At 50.9% G+C, this 16,868-nt stretch overlaps 1 protein-coding gene across 2 annotated transcripts in view; it reads right to left on the reverse strand.

The window, feature by feature from the left end:
- Positions 1–12,097: 12,097 nt before the first annotated feature.
- Positions 12,098–16,868, reverse strand: part of Atp2a2 (ATPase sarcoplasmic/endoplasmic reticulum Ca2+ transporting 2) — a 51,172-nt gene continuing 46,401 nt past the window's right edge. Inside the window, exons 18-21 of one of the 2 annotated variants that reach the window (XM_076559992.1) lie at positions 16,724–16,857; positions 16,194–16,311; positions 14,553–16,108; positions 12,098–12,884 (exon numbers count right to left, since the gene is read on the reverse strand). In XM_076559992.1, coding sequence (XP_076416107.1) covers positions 15,836–16,108; positions 16,194–16,311; positions 16,724–16,857 — 525 coding nt within the window. In that variant the 3' untranslated portion in view covers positions 12,098–12,884; positions 14,553–15,835. The remainder of the gene's footprint in view (positions 12,885–14,552; positions 16,109–16,193; positions 16,312–16,723; positions 16,858–16,868) is intronic. The other variant, XM_076559991.1, reaches the window with a different exon arrangement.

A 16,868-nucleotide genomic window follows, 5' to 3' on the forward strand; every position in this document is an offset into this window, starting at 1 on the left:
TCCCTGGTGGGGTCTGTAGCCCTGCCCTCCCCGTGGGCCCCTCTCCACTGCTGAGTCCCTCTGGACCCAGCGGCCTGGCACGGGTGATCCACTCACAGGACCCACGGCAGCCACACACACTTCTGAGCCTTTCTCTGGAGCACAAACCAACTGTCTAGCCAAGGCTCGCACTTGGCCATGCAGTGCTCCGGACTGCAAGGTCTGGAACCCTGGCCTGGGGCATGGGCATCTTTGCTCTGCCCGACTTCCTGTTCTGGGCACCTCCTGGACTTGAGGCTGACCTCAGAGAGGGCCTGGAGCCTCACCCTAGGCACCTGTGAGCGAGCGGGAAGAATGGGCCTTAACTGGCCCGACCTGTGGCATCTGGGTCTTACAGCCTAAACCCCGCTCACCTGGGGCCGGCCCGGGCCAGCAGCAGCCCATGGCTTCTGCCAGCACAAACTCGTCACGCTCGCTGCAAGCTCTGCCCAGACCAGTTCTCAGGCCACATCGTCCGCCGGTGATGCGCTGAGGCCAGACTGGACAGACAGCTCACCGCGGCCTCTGGGGAGGCTGCTGAGGTAAGCATCCTGCTCAGGCTTTCCACATTGCACAGGGGCCTCCCGCCCCTGAGGCAGAAGGTGGAGCGTCAGCTGCCGCCTCTCTCCCGGGGAGGTGGAGGGACGCAAAGGCTGGCATCTGCTGGCAAGCTCCCTCCAGGCCTGGAGCAGCAGGAGACACGGCCTGGGTGCTCAGGGGCCAGGGCAGGAGCAGGGACATGGGGTTTTCCCAGACTCTACGGGAAATGTCTGTCGTTGGCAGGGGAGAGCGTTTATTTTGCAAACCACACAGCACCAGCAAAGCCAGGAAGAATCCAGAACCCTACGATTGCCCGCCTTAGTGGCCATCAATGGAAAAATGTTAGTTTTTAAGTAATGGTATCGGTCTGTTGATGGGATGTAAAAGGTATGGCCACGCCGGGCGGTGGTGGCGCACGCCTTTAAACCCAGCACTCGGGAGGCAGAGGCAGGCGGATCTCTGTGAGTTCGAGGCCAGCCTGGGCTACAGAGTGAGCTCCAAAGCTACACAGAGAAACCCTGTCTCGAAAAACCAAAAAAGAAAATAAAAAAGAAAAGGTGTGGCCACAGGCTGGAGAGATAGCTCAGTGGTTAAGAGCACTGACTGCTCTTCCAGAGGACCCAGGTTCAATTCTCGGCACCCGCATGGCAGCTCACATCTGCCTGTAACTCCAGCATCCGACACCCTCACACAGACATACATGCAGGTAAAACACCAATGCCTAAACAATGAAAACACATTATTGAAAAAGAAGAAAGTGCGGCCATGTGGGGAAGGCTGGTGGATCCAGAGTTGCAGCGGCCTCCCGATCCACCATTCCACTTGTGGTAGATGCCCACAGGAATGGAAGGGGGTGCTCGCTCGGACAGGGACTGCACACCTGGGTTCACAGTTGACAAGAGGTCGGAACAATCCAGGCGTCCAGCACGCACACACAGAAGGTGAGAAGCGGGTGGATTGTCATCCAGCCACCAAACTGCAGACGTGAATGCACGTGGGGAAGGTTACGGTAGATGAAGAGGCCTGTCACGGGCAGGTAGTGTGTTGACTGGCCCTCATCGGCAGCACCTGGAAGAGTCAGGCTCCTCAGGCCGGGCGGGGAGAGCTGCAGCTGGGATTGCAGGGCTGTCCCACAAGAATGGAGTCCACTGCCGGGCGCTGGGGGCGCACGCCTTTAATCCCAGCAACTGGGAGGCAGAGGCAGGCGGATCTCTGTGAGTTCGAGGCCAGCCTGGGCTACCAAGTGAGTTCCAGGAAAGGCGCAAAGCTACACAGAGAAACCCTGTCTCAAAAAACCAAAAAAAAAAAAAAAAAATGTAGTCCACGCCGGGGAAGTGCTTTGAAAAATGGTTGAAAGAGCAAATTGGATAGTTTGCCCCTAAATGTATGAAGAGATAACCCGTGATCCCACCAGTTCAGCGATTCACACAGTGGGTGTGAGGTGAATCATCTGTGCGTAGCACACACTCCTTATGAAATGAAAACCTGGGCCTGGCTGTCTTCAGCTGCTCTGTCCCCTGGACACACTTGTCACATGGTGTGCAGAGCCCTTGTGTGCCCTCGGCTGTTGCTTTGACGCTTGTCTTGAGTCTAGTCTCTGCCTGTGATGTCAGAGACAGAGATCTGACAGTCCCAGAGTGCAATAAGGTCACGTTCTTGTGCGCTGCCGTGTGCCGCGAAGCCATCATGGATGGCTCAGTCACTCGCTCTCAGGTGATAGACTAGAACCTTTGCTGACCCGGGCACCACCAACCTGCCCTGCCCTGGCCTTCACCGGGCATCTTCCATGTCACGATTAGCCTGTGGCTATGTGTGGGCTTCCGGCCTGGCACCAGGTCAGCTCTGTTTGGGATCACACTGCTGTTCAACCCTGAGGTCACATGCTGTGACTCCCTGAGCAGAGTGTTCTCTAGCCCATGGCTGTCACACACACACACACACACACACACACACACACACACCCCGCCGCACCCCCATGCTCTGGCCTTGTCCTCTGAGCAGCCCTTACGCTCAGCCTCACTGCGTTCAGGCTGCCAGCCAGTCTGGGCACGGTGGTGTCATCCTGAGACCGGTTCTCCTGCTGCTTCTGTCTGCCGAGTCTGTCTGTAAACAGCCCTCTGGCAGCTTCTCTTGGCTCCCAGCTTTTCCTTCTTTGGGTAAATCCCTAGCAGGATGCTGTAGAGTGGAGTAATCCTTCTTGGAACTTTCCAGGGGGCTGGCCAACTGTCCACTCTGTAAGCATCTGGTAGCCCAGGCTAGCCCTTTCCCATTTGGGCCCTCTCTCAGCTGTCCCATCTCTCTCTGGATGCTCATTCTTAAACTTCAGATTAGGGGTGAACCAGGACCCCCTCTGAAAATGGCCAGTTACTCCTCACTGGAGCTGGGAGGGGGTGGTGACTCTTTTCTCAGGCCTGGGGGCTCAGGATAATCCCTTGTGCCCAGCTCTGTCTTGGGGGAACTCATTCCCTTTGCTAAAGTCAGACCCCTTGGTCTGAGGGTTGAGGGGGTGCCTCTCCTCTGGCTCTGGCTCTGCATGTGGGATGAGGTTCCCTTGGTGTCCCAGCCAGGGCCTTAGCCTCTTCTAGGTGTCTGTCTTCTCTGCCTGTCCCAAGTGTGTCCGTACATCCCTGGAGCCCCAGGCTGGAGCATGAGGCTGGTCCTTTGGAGGCTCAGCCTCCCCTGGACATGATTGCCCTCCCTCTGCAGGCCAGGCCTGCTCTCAGACTGGCTGATGTCCCTTGTACCTCACGATTGGTGCTGCTTGTTTTAGCCAGACCCAGGGCCTGCAGGACCTGAGTTTTCCATCAGCTTTCAACCCTCAGCACAAATGCTGCCCTCTCAGCCCGCTGACAGCTGCTGAGATTCCCTCAGGAGCTGACTGGGAACCAGAGAGAGCAGGAATCCGCCCTGGTAGAGTCAAGAGGATGGTGCCCCGAGCAGCGGGCTTCGCTATCAGAGGGCACAGTGGGTGTGCTGCCTCCAAGCCCGAGGCTGTGGATTGGCCTGCCAGTGAGTCTAGGCCTAGCATTTCCTGCGGGGGGTGCACAGTGTTTTCTTTCTCTCTCAGCTTATTTTTATTTTTTATTTTATTTTATTTATATATTTATTTATTTGGTTTTTCGAGACAGGGTTTCTCTGTGTAGCTTTGCGCCTTTTTTTTTGTTATATATATTTTTTATTTTACAATACCATTCGGTTCTACATATCAGCCATGGGTTCCCCTATTCTCCCCCCACTCCCACCCCCTCCCCTTACCCCCAGCCCACCCTCCATTCCCACCTCCTCCAGGACAAGTCCTCCCCCGAGGACTGTGATCAACTTGGTAGACTCAGTCCAGGGAGGTCCAGTCCCTTCCTCCCAGACTAAGCCAAGTGTCCCTGCATAAGCTCCAGGTTTCAAACAGCCAACTCATGCAATAAGCACAGGACTTGGTCCCACTGCCTAGTTGCCTCCCAAACTGATCAAGCCAATCAACTGTCTCACCTGTTCAGAGGGCCTGATCCAGCTGGGAGCCCCTCAGCCTTTGGTTCATAGTTCATGTGTTTCCATTCATTTGGCTATTTTTTTTTTTTTGGTTTTTCGAGACAGGGTTTCTCTGTGTAGCTTTGCGCCTTTCCTGGAGCTCACTTGGTAGCCCAGGCTGGCCTCGAACTCACAGAGATCCTCCTGCCTCTGCCTCCCGAGTGCTGGGATTAAAGGCGTGCGCCACCACCGCCCGGCTAATTTGGCTATTTTTTTTAATAATTGAGTAAAACTGAAATTTATTATATGCCACAGTCGTCCTAGGGACCTCCATGCTATATATATAGCCTCTATGGTTCTATGGGTTGTGGTCTGATTGTTCTTTATTTTATATCTAGAATCCACCAATGAGTGAGTACATACCATAACTGTCTTTCTGAGTCTGGGTTACCTCACTCAGGATGACTTTTTCTAGTTCCATCCATTTGCCTGCAAATTTCATGCTTTCATTGTTTTTCTCTGCTGAGTAGTACTCCATTGTGTATATGTACCACATTTTTTTTCATCCATTCTTCCGTTGATGGGCATCTAGGTTGTTTCCAGGTTCTGGCTATTACAAACAGTGCTGCTATGAACATAGCTGAGCATGTATCTTTATGGTATGAATCAGCATTCCTTGGGTATATGCCCAAGAGTGGGATGGCTGGGTCTTGAGGTAGTTCGATTCCTAATTTTCTGAGAAAACGCCATACTGATTTCCATAGTGGTTGTACAAGCTTACATTCCCACCAACAGTGGAGGAGTGTTCCCTTTGCTCCACATCCTCTCCAACATTGACTGTCATTGGTGTTTTTGATCGTAGCCATTCTAACAGGTGTAAGGTGGTATCTCAGAGTCGTTTTGGTTTGCATTTCTCTGATGATTAAGGATGTTGAGCATTTCTTTAAATGTCTTTTAGCCATTTGTAGTTCTTGTTTTGTGAATTCTCTGTTTAGCTCTTTAGCCCATTTTTTAATTGGACTGTTCAGTACTTTGATGTCTAGTTTCTTGAGTTCTTTATATATTGTGGAGATCAATCCTCTGTCAGATGTGGGGTTGGTGAAGATCTTTTCCCAATCTGTTGGCTGTCTTTTTGTCTTATTGACTGTGTCTTTTGCCCTGCAAAAGCTTCTCAGTTTCGAGAGGTCCCATTTATTAATTGTTGTGCTCAGGGTCTGTGCTCTCACTTGGTAGCCCAGGCTGGCCTCGAACTCACAGAGATCTGCCTGCCTCTGCCTCCCGAGTGCTGGGATTAAAGGCGTGCGCCACCACCGCCTGGCTCAGTTTATTTTTAGATACAGAATCTTACTATGTAGACCAGGCTGGCCTCTAACTCACAGAGATCTACCTGCCTCTGCCTCCCAAGAGCTGGGAGTAAAGGCGTGCCCCACCTTGTCCAGACATGTAATAAAATGAAAATGTAGTCAGGTGAGGTGACTGTAATCTCAGCATTTGGGAAGTGGAAAGAGGGATCAGAAGTTTGAGGTCATCCTCAGCTCTATAGCAAATTTGAGGGCAACTTGGGATACATGAACCCCTACCCACACTGGGTATCTTCTGTGACTCGGGAAGCAGCCACACTCATGTTCGTGGGGGTCTTTCTACATAGCCCTGGCCGTCCTGGAACTCATCATGTAGATCAGGCTGGTCTCAAACTCACTAAGATCTTATTGGGGACTGTGGGGGTTCAGCCCCTCGATAGTCCCCTCCCAGGGTCCAGGAAGAATCTACAGCCAGCTGATAACTTAATCTTTGAAGATAGGAAATGGACCTATGTACACCAAACTCCTTCGTCCATACACCTTATTCTTCTGAGTCAGTTCTCTTTATACAGCTTCAGTTCTGCTCTCGTGCCTAGCTCCTGTCTTCCCTGATTTCTCTCTACATTTCTCTGCTGTCCCCTCTAAGTTCTATCTTAATTCTCTCATCTTAGTTCTGCCCCATCTAGGTTCTCATCCATCCATCTTAGCTCCTCTCCCATCTCCTTCTTTCTCATCTTGTTCTTCCCCATCTGGCTCTTCCTCATCCTCCATCTCATTCCTCTAGTCCTCTCTTCTAGCCCTTCAATCTACTTCTTCCCATCTAGTCCGTTCCTCTCCAGTTCTTACTCATCTAGTTCTTCCGTTCTCTTTTCTCTTTTTCATCTCATCCTCAAGTCCTCTCTCCAGTTCCTCCTCTGAATCTCCTATACCCCTCAGTTCTTCCTTCTCAAGTTCTCTAGGGTATTCAGTTATAAACCCAAGCAATAGCAATCCTCCCCTCCAGCCAGGTCACCAGGCTTGAATTCCTTCAGGGTCATAAAGGCAGACAAGAGTTTCCCTCAGGCAGTGACCATCAGTCAGGCTTTCTTTTACAACCCAAAAGGGGAGTGGTAAAGGAGGAGGTCTACTGAGAGCTAATGATCCATTAGTATATCAGAAAAGGGGGATTTGTGTGCTCAAACTATATTCCTAGAAGTGGTTAGGTAAGAAATTAGGAGTCTGAAATGTTAGTAAGGCTGTATAAGAAAGGAGTAGGCCGGGCAGTGGTGGCACACGCCTTTAATCCCAGCACTCAGGAGGCAGAGGCAGGCGGATCTCTGTGAGTTCGAGGCCAGCCTGGGCTACCAAGTGAGTCCCAGGAAAGGTGCAAAGCTACACAGAGAAACCCTGTCTCGGAGAAAAAAAAAGAAAGAAAGAGAGAGAGACAGAGAGAGAGAGAGAGAGAGAGAGAGAGAGAGAGAGAGAGAGAGAGAGAGAGAGAGAGAAGAAAGGAAGGAGTAGGTATTTTAGATAGATACACTGTTAGGAGTTCTTGGAAGCATGCACAGCATTCCAAGAACATCACTGTAGGAACCAGCTAATATACTTACAAAAGCTAAAAGATCACCAAGACTTCTTCAGCCATGGCTTGACCTTTGGAGAAGTCCTTGACTTTTCCAAGTAGTAGCTTTTATGATAGTAGCTGAATTCCATTAAGTTTTCCTGTGGCTTGCAGCAAGATCTTCCTGCCTCTGGCTCCTGAGTGCTGGGATTAAAGGTGTGTGGCACCACCACCCGGCCACCCACACTGATTCCTAACTATTGTGTACACAGAAAAGAAGTCTAAAGGTCAAGCTGTACAGTGGTTACAGATCAACACCTGTAACTTGAGTATTCCTGCCTTGCCCACAGTTAGGACAAATCTTTGTCACCCACCAGTCCCACAGCCGCTCAGACCCAACCAAGCAAACACCGAGACTTCTATTGCTTACAAACTGTATGGCTGTGGCAGGCTTCTTGCTAACTGTTCTTATAGCTTAAATTAACCCATTTCTATAAATCTATACCTTGCCACGTGGCTCGTGGCTTACCGGCATCTTCACATGCGGCTTGTCATGGCGGCGGCTGGCAGTGACTCCTTCCGCCTTCCTGTTCTTTCTTTTCTCCTCTCTGTTAGTCCCACCTATATTTCCTGCCTAGCCACTGGCCAATCAGTGTTTTATTTATTGACCAATCAGAGCAACAGATCTGATATACAGACCATCCCCCAGCAAACACCTTGTGCACAGTCTCACTTATATACATTTTATAACTGGTGCCCATTTTCATGGAGAAACAATCATTGTCACGGGTGGGGGCTGCACTCGCCGTGACTCCTCCTCCTCCTCCCCTTCTGGAGCACAGCTGGCCTTTCGGGAGGCAGTGCTGGGGTCTCCACGTAGAAACAGCAGAGTGACATGTTGGTAGGTCTTCGAGTGACACCTGGCTTGCGGACATTTAACCTGGAGTTCAGTCAGAGGCAAACTGCCACCCCCAGGTCTTCTAGATTTTTCCCACCGCTGCATCCATGGCTTCAACTGCTGCTGGTCTCAGCAGCTCCCTGGGCCAGCAACCCACTCGATGTCCAGGACTGAAATGAACTGTCGTCTCCTTGTCCTGGATGACAGGGGTCTCGGGTCCGCCTCAAGTCCGTCTGCTCCTGTCCCAAGTGGAATTACCCGTTTCGGGCGTGTGAAATGGCTCGTCACCTCCATTCTTTAAATTCTGTGCAGTCTCTCCAGGTTGGCTTCAGTCATTCCTGCAAAGGACACGTCTCCCCACACAGCTGTGTAAGATGTCCTGTGTTCCGCAGTTCACTGTGTCGCTGAGTTTCTTTCAGTCCTGGTTGGAAGTTAAAATTCTTCCCGCCATGGATCATGGTCTCACCAGTTCTGACGTGACAAGTGTCTGATGCTGTCACGGGCACCCAGCTCTCCTCCTGTCCCCGCTGCATTCTGCTCAGTGATTTGTCACTTGTCTGCCTCTGATGCCACCCACCCACCCCCGTCGTCAAGTCTGTGGTTTGGGTGACCACCTTTTTATCACACACTCTTTGAATTTTGGACCATCTTGAGGTTTAGGGTGCTCGTTGGGGGTTCCTCTCCGGAGTCTTGTCAGATGTGCTCCTGGTGACTGGCCTGAGGTGTGAAGCATTCTAGGGAACCAAAGGTGCCTGCCTCAGGATGTCACCAGCACGGAGGAGGTATCCTGGACATCGAGTGGGTTGCTGGCCCAGGGAGCTGCTGAGACCAGCAGCAGTTGAAGCCATGGATGCAGCGGTGGGAAAGATCTAGAAGACCTGGGGGTGGCAGTTTGCCTCTGACTGAACTCCATGTTAAATGTCCGCAAGCCAGGTGTCACTCGAAGACCTACCAACATGTCACTCTGCTGTTTCTATGTGGAGACCCCAGACACTGCCTCCTGAAAGGCCTTCCCTGTCCACACTGTCCAGCCTCCCCTGGAGGGACACTGGCTTCACCGCTGCTGAGCCGGGGGGGGGGGGGGGGGGGGGGACGACGACACACCCGAGTTCTGCAGCTCTTGCCCTGTTCACCCCAGTGCCGACCTGTGATTACTTCACACTTAGTGAGCTCCAGGCTTCAGCGCTCTACAGTGAGGTTGGTCCTGAGTCCTTGGATAAGCCCCATCTGGGCTGTGGTTAGCGCGGCCGTACTTGAGGCGTACGCCACGTCCTGTTTGGAACCTGCCATGGGGAGTGGTCTGAGGAAGACTGGGTGGGAGTGCGCATGCTCCCCGCTTCTGGGTGGGCATTCCCTTCGTCAGTAACCCGCACATGCGCCCCCTGTTCCAGCCATGGGTAGAGCTGAGCCAGAATTCATCCAGGCCTGTCCAGTTCCCCTGCTGCCTCTGTAACCATCTACATCCTGCAGGCCGCTGCTTACAACCACCAAGGCAAGGAAGTGAGTCAGTTTTGTCTCCTTTAAAAAAAAAAATTATGGCTGGAGAGATGGCTCAGTGGTTAAGAGCACTGACTGTTCTTCCAGAGGTCCTGAGTTCAATTCCCAGCAACCACATGGTGGCTCACAACCATCTGTAATGAGATCTGACGCCCTCTTCTGGCCTGCAGGTATACATGCAGACAGAACACTGTACACATAATTAATACATCTTTAAAAAAAATTTTTTTTTAAAGAAAAAATTGGGGCCAGGTGGTGGGTCCCACCTAGGAGGCAAGGGCAGGCGGATCTGAGTTTGAGGCCAGCCTGGTCTATAGAGCGAGTTCCAGGACAACCATGGCTACACAGAGAAACGCTATCTCAAAACCACAAGAGATTTATGTGTTTTGCCTTCATGTATGACTGTGCTCCATATGCATGCAGTGCCCACAGAGGCCAGACGAGGGCACTGGACCACCTGGAACTGGCGAGTTACTGTTGTGGGTGCTGGGAATCCAACCCACATTCTCTGCAAGAGCAGTAGGTGCTCTGGACTGCTGAGCCATCCCACCACCCTTCTTTAATTTTTTTTTTACTGTGTGTGGTTGTATGCACACAAGCATGGCGTGTGTGAAAGTCCGCTCTCTCCTACAATGAGGGATCTGGTGGGCAAGCTGGATGAAGTCACCTTCGCCAGCTGAGCCCCTTTGCCAGCCCCCCCCCCCTTTTTTCTTTTCCCTTTGTACTGCAAGCTGGCCTGGAACTTGTGCAGCACCCGTGGATGCACAGTCAGCTTTGCCCTGAGCCCTGTTAGGCAGAACGTGCATCATCCACCGCTCCTTGATGACTTCCTCAGGTCTTGTCTTTCTCCACGGTCCAAACAAGCAATTCTCTACCTTTGAGTTGCAACCCCTGTGAGGGGTGTCAAATGACCCTTTCAGGGGGGTCACCTAAACCATCCTGCATTACAATTCATTGACCTTTATAGGTGTGAAGTAGCAACGGAAGTAATTTTATGGCTGGGGTCACCACAACCCGAGGAGCTGTGTTCAAGGGTTGAGAACCACTGTTTAGACATTGTTTATTGGTGGCAGTCAATTGTTCCAGTTTTTGCAAGCCAATAGGCTTGGGAGGCAGAGGCAGAAGCAACAATTCAAGGGCAGGTTCAGCTATTTATACTGCGTTTGAGCCAGGGCCAGCCTGGGCTATGGGACTCTACCTAAGAAACTGTAACGGATCGCTCTTGTCTGAACGTATTTGGGAACTGCTGGTCAAAAGGGTATAGGCATTTCAGAATAGATCAGAGGCTGGGCATGGTGGTGCTGGCACTTGGTGGGAGGGCAGCCTGAGTTTGAGGCCAGCCTGGACTCTATAACGTAGTTCATACTGTAGCCAACCTGAGCCACAGTAGGAGACTGAAAAACAAAAACCAAAGTAACAGTGGGGTGTGGAGCTAAGATGCGGCACACACCTGTTGTCCCAGTAGAGACTGGTTCTCTGTTCGTGTATGAGGAACCTGGTTTTTCGACTCTGGAGTGTAGATTCTAATCCCCCTGCTTTTAGGCTAGCTAGGATGAAGTGTACAGATTTTGTCTCCCCCGAGGGTTCTAGGTCATTCCAGGAAAGGCCAAGTTTCCTTGCATCTGGTGAGAGGCTTTGTGGTTAGCTTGCCTAACGTGCACGTGGCTGAGGTCCTAGCGCTTTGGGCACTGTGTGCGTCCGGGTTGACCCCGAGTTCTGACTCAGTCTGACTCACCTGCTCCAGGCTTCCTGCCGCTCTGCACTTGGCAGTTTTATTTCTCTCCTGCAAGTGGTGCTGTAGTTCTGAGCCTTTCTGGGGGTTCAGAGCGGACCTGCTGGGTCCTGAAAGGTGACACCCAGTGGTACTCCAGGGGCCCTGCTTTGCCACGGGCCACCAAAGCAGGGCTGACACAGGGCACCGTATCCCAGCATCCTTTGTAAGGCATCTTTCTCCCAGTGTGCAGTTTGGGCTTGGAAAGCTTTTTACCCATTTGCACAACATAGGGACTAGGGATACTGGAGTGTTTCTTCCTGCCAACCCCACTGGGCTCAGGTGCCTCCTCAGACAGGGCACTAGCGGCTTGGCATGCTTCCCGCCATGTTAAAATGAATCTATTAGATGAAGACCATCATTATCTTCAACATCTGTTCTTTGTGCTGGGCAGCCATGATGCACTCCAGAGGCAGAGGCAGATGGAGCCCCAGGCCAGCTTGGTCTGTTAGACCCTGCGGTCTTCCCTCATTCTGAGAAATTTGCCTTGAGTCTCGTTTGAACTGGTGGTGACAGTGATCTTGTTATTCTGAAGTGTTAATCATGAATACTTCCAGTGTCAATGTGGGCATGTGTGGAGGTCAGAGGACAATTTTGTGAACCCAGTTCTACCATGGGTCCCAGGAATCGGACTCCAGGCTTCTATGGCAGAGGCCTTCCCCTGCTGAGCCATCTTGCTGGGTGTCATCAAGGGGTTCTCTCCTGCATTTCAGGAGCTGCCAGGACTTAAGGTTTCCGTTAGCTGGGTGAGTAAAGACCATTGGAGGGCATGGGCTCACTCCAAGCCCATCTCTGGCAAATAAGGGATGCATTGTGGTTCCATCAGGTCCACCTGTCTGCTGTCTCAGAAGGTGACAGCATGGTTGCCCTGCATCTGAGCAGCCAAGCAACTCTGGTCACGTGTGGAATCTCCTCTTCCTCCTTCTCAGTAACGACAAGGCCTGTTTCTGCTGGGGCCTACTGGTGACACACTCGGCTTCCCTCTAAGCTGAGTACAAAACTAGTCTCCCGGGAGGGACCTCGGTGCCCACCCCCACCCTCCTATAAAACAGCCACTGCTACGCTGAGGGTTTATCGTAGAATAGATTTATTTACCCGAAACCATGTCTGTGCAATACCCGTTACCAGCACAGAGAGAAACTGACCTCTATTTCCAGTCTACAGTCAAACATGCGCTGTGAGAAGCTGTGAGGAGCTGACGCTGAGCACTTTATTACAATAAATGCACACAATACTTGTATTGCACCCACAGGTCTACTGCTTCTGACTTCATTAAATAAATTACATTAACACAGTGTCAAAACAGCTAGCTGCACACCCAAAAACAACTCAAGTTAGGACCAGAGGCCTAGGTTGTAACCATTCAACAGCTGCAGTGTTTTAAATGAATTTATAAATAAGCAAACTGTACAGGGCCAATTAGAAAGCATGTTTCAATGTCACTGTAGAGCAGTCTGGCTGCTTACAACTGAAGGCATGCAGTACAATATCATACAGCTAGAGAGACTATGACATTCTGGAGAGAAATGTGGAGACTTGGCTGATGGCTTCTGTTCTTGGATGAGGTTTCAGAACCTCACTCATTCTTGCAGCAAAGAAACCAGACTTCTCTGGAGAGGCTCTCTGATTCTTTATGCTAAGTTGTACATTTGTTATTATTTTGATTGGACAACTAAAAGCCCACTGGCAATACACATTTCCTCCACATCACACAGAGAGTTGGGAACTGATTCTATTTCTTTTCCCCACATCAGTCATGCAGAGGGCTGGTAGATGTGTTGCTAACAACGCACATGCACGCACCCGAACACCCTTACATTTCTGCAAATGCTTTAGGAAGCGGTTACTCCAGTATTGCTGAAAAGGAAAGAGAGAGGAAATCAGCTTCTTGAAACAGAAGAGCCATGTTAGAACAACTTCCCGAGACACACTGACAGGGACAGACGGAAAGAACACTGCCGTTCGGTCTAGATGCAGGACCAGCATTTCTGACTGAGTGTCCTGAAGTGCTGCCCCGGCCCATCTAGAAGCAGTGGCATGGTGACCGACTCCCGCCAGCTCCTAACAAAGGCCCACGAGGCAGAAACTAAAGGCATGGCGGGGACAAGGGCAGTGAGAGCGGGAGATCTCGGGAGCCATGCAGAGGTGAGGCAGGTGGAGCAGAGTGAGGTGGCAGGGCACCAGGGGAGGGAAGGCCTTCCTGCTCCCTCCCTCTTCGCCATGACAGCAGTCCTGGGCTGCAGGCTCAGCTCTGCTTGCAAGGGTTTTCAACTGCAGGGCTGGTCGTGGCTTACGGGCACTGCACCTCGGATGTGGCTGAGGCCTGTGACACTGTGGAGCTGAGACCCTGGTTTGAGGGTGCTACGGTTAGCAGCTGCCGCGATGTGACAGGCCCCCCCAGCTCTGGCAGTCACCCCAGCTGCTGGGGAATGCGTCACCTGCATTTTGCTGGGTGGGCTCAAGGCTGAACCTTTGATACAGCTGTACCAGAGGCCACTCAGGAAAATCTCAGAGCTCAGTTCCAGGCTAGACTACCCTAGTGGGTTGAAGACAACCCTGCCCATCCATGTACCTTCTTGGGGGTGCTGGGTGAGGGTAAGGCTGAGTACCTGCAGAAGGAGGCCTGTGGCTGGGACTATGCTGTTGGCCTTGGTCTATGTGGGCTAAGGGACCAAGTATTCCCGGCTCAAGGCAGCAGTGATCTAGACTGTTCATCGGTCGGTGCTGAACTAGTGCCCAGACAGTCTCTGTGGACGTTAAGGCCTCACAGCACAAAGGGTGAGAAGATCTCCTCCTGTGGCCCACTTACTTGTAGAGGTCACTGAAATGAGGACCCGCTGACTGGTCCTGGGGCATGGTCTACCACTGTGTTCTGCTTTGGGGCTCAGCCGCATCTGTCTGACCTACTCGATCACTTTAACACTTAGGGCATCCAAACACGGCACAACCTGCCTGCTTCTGAGAATCATTGCTCCCTGCAGCACCCAGTGACCTCAAACTCGGTTGCTGTTTTCCCTTAGAACCTGGCACTTCCTCCGGCCTGCCGGTCTGCCACCAGCACCTAAGGGATCAGCAGCCCCAAGGCCTTTCTCTAACCTTATACAACCAGGGGGCTGTTTTGATGGCCATGGCCTAGGCACCCACACTAAGACATGTCCTAGAAAGGTGACAAAAATTTCCTATACAGGGTCAGTATCCAGCTTTACTAGCTTCCTGCAGCCAGTGACAATCCAAACCTTGGGACATTTTTACCTAAGGTCCGTTTGGCACCAGAGGCGACACAGCTTCGTCAGCCAAGGTCAGCCTGGTCACGAGAACCTCTTCCCCACGACTGACAAAATCACTGCCCTGGGCAGTGTCTACACCCGAGTCCGTGTAGTGAGCAGCTGACATTCCTGTTTCCTCAGGAAGTGGCTGCCTGGTGGGCACAGGAACCATGCAGCCCACTAGCAACAGGGGCCATCCTGTTCGGTGGCATCACCTGTCCACAGCCTCAGCCCCCAACCCCACAGGGAAGATACTCACGTTAGTGGATGGATGTTGGAAGGCATTGGAGGAAAACACCACAGTTAGGACTGTTAATGACTCACACTGCCGTTAAGACTGACCTTGAACATGCGCAAACGTTCATCAGTCATGGTGGTGGTTAGTGCCACATTCAAATAAAAATAGTTCTATACAATATGTTCATTTGGTCATGTGCTATTTACAGATTTTTACAAAACATACACACATATACACACACACTTGCCCTTACACCAGGCTACACACAACAGGCCAGCAGAAACTTGCATAAATGTATGTCACATGACAGATCGTGCCTATACATTATAAATAAATTCCTACTGTGCAGCAGAACAGGATCCTTCCCTCAGGAACAGAAAACTAAGGTTCTAAGCTCAGAACCTCAGAGAAATTTGAACTGATTATAGATAGTTCAAGGTAGGCCATTAAGAACAAGACAGTTATTTTTCTCTGTCCATTTAAAATGTTTTATTTTTCTTTTAAACTAGATTGTGAAGTGCCATTGAATAGGCAATGTTGGCAAAACAATGTCTGTTACAATAAAATACATTAGACATTTAAATAAATAACCTTAAAAACTAGGCAAAGGGACAGAAACCCAGTCAATTGAATCGGGAGCAATGTTTTCTGCACAAGCGAGAACAGGCAAACCTCTCGTGAAGACGGATGTAAACAGAACCATCAGACCTACAGAAGAAGCCGAGCGGGCTGGGGTGGGCTGGGGGTGACAGAGGCTGAGGGTGCAAGTGGCAAACCAAAAATACTGACTGAGGTAGCAGGACTCTGCTCAGTGCAGAAAAATTGGCTTATGAATAAAAATTAGACTGTGATATCAAATTAAATCCAGAGAATCATGCAAAAGACACAATACATGCTATTTAGTTTAGTTTTGTTTTTTTTCCTTTTAAAAACCACACACATTCATTTCCTACAGTCTGCTGCCAATTACTTTGCTGACAATGTCTGCTGGCTCAACTATCTTTGTACAAGTATGAGTATTAAACAGAACACTGTACATGCTTTTTCATCTACAAAAAAATATCTGCATAAAATAGTGTTAGTTCTCTGTACATGTCAATGGACACTTTAATTATGTGTATAAAAAAAAAGGAAAATCTTGTCCCACTGGAGTCAGAAAAAGCAAAACGAAATCTAGAATATGAAACCTCCTTCACCAGCCAATATGTTCATGTGAAAATTCAGCAGAAATAGACAGTTGCTTTAAACAATAAAAAATTAATTGATTAAGTTAAACATCTTCTGTATGTGGCGCTGTCTGTCAGTCAAGACCAGAACATATCGCTAAAGTTAGTGTCTGTGCTGTAGACCCAGACCACCAGGGGCACAATGAGCAGCACGAACGGCCAGGAAATGCCATCGGTGCATGCCGACAGCGAGCAGGAGGATTTGGTGGTGGGCTGCACACACTCTTTACCGGGTTCCAGGTAGTTTCGGGCCACAAACTTGAGCGTCTCATCCATGAGGATCACAGGCAAGGAGATTTTCAGCACCATCAGCCACTGGGTCAGATTCAAGGGTGTGATCTGGAAGATGAGCTGAGACAAAGAAGGCCTCGTCAACCTTCTGGACATGGCAGAGAGGGAGCACCCCAGCCCCAGCCTGGGGTCCACAGTGACTCACTGGCAAAGGTTCCACGTAGAGGATCAGGAAGTGAAGTGACATGGACAGGCAGATGGAGCCCACGAGCCAGATGTTCTCCCACGGGGGCATCCTCAGCAAGGACTGGTTCTCAGACAAACTACAGGTGAGAGAGAGGTGAGTTCACGGGTGCAAAGGCTCATGTCAGTACACGGGGGGTGGGGGAGGGGTGGGGTGTGGGGTGTGTTACACGCTAGTTAGAAGGTAGCTTGGCAACTCGGGCTGACCTAACTCTAAGGTCTGGATTTCCCACAGTGGGGTGACCTGGAGGCTTCAGTTCAGCAGGCTCAAAGCTGCTGGCATGGCCAAAGCTAGCCATCCGGAACCTTCTGTCAGTGGCTCAGGGGGCTGGAATCTCTGGTGCTCCCAGGGGTGCTGGCACCGCTGGGACTTCGGCCTTAAGTAGCAGGAGCTCATGGTGGTGAGAGCCTCTACTGCTTCCAACTGTCCTTTCTGGGAGAGCAGAGCCAGGACTCCCATAAACCCCCAGCCTACACACAAGACTCACTAACCTGTTGAGGGCATTGCACATCTCTATGGTCACTAGAACAGAAAGTGCCATTGTCATTGGGTATGGGGACTCAAAGATTGCACAATCCACTCCATCGAAGTCTGGGTTGTCCTCTTTACACTGTAGGAAATGACTCTGTAACAAAA

The sequence above is a fragment of the Peromyscus maniculatus genome, chromosome 23, assembly GCF_049852395.1.
Source record: "Peromyscus maniculatus bairdii isolate BWxNUB_F1_BW_parent chromosome 23, HU_Pman_BW_mat_3.1, whole genome shotgun sequence".
Taxonomy (NCBI): domain Eukaryota; kingdom Metazoa; phylum Chordata; class Mammalia; order Rodentia; family Cricetidae; genus Peromyscus; species Peromyscus maniculatus.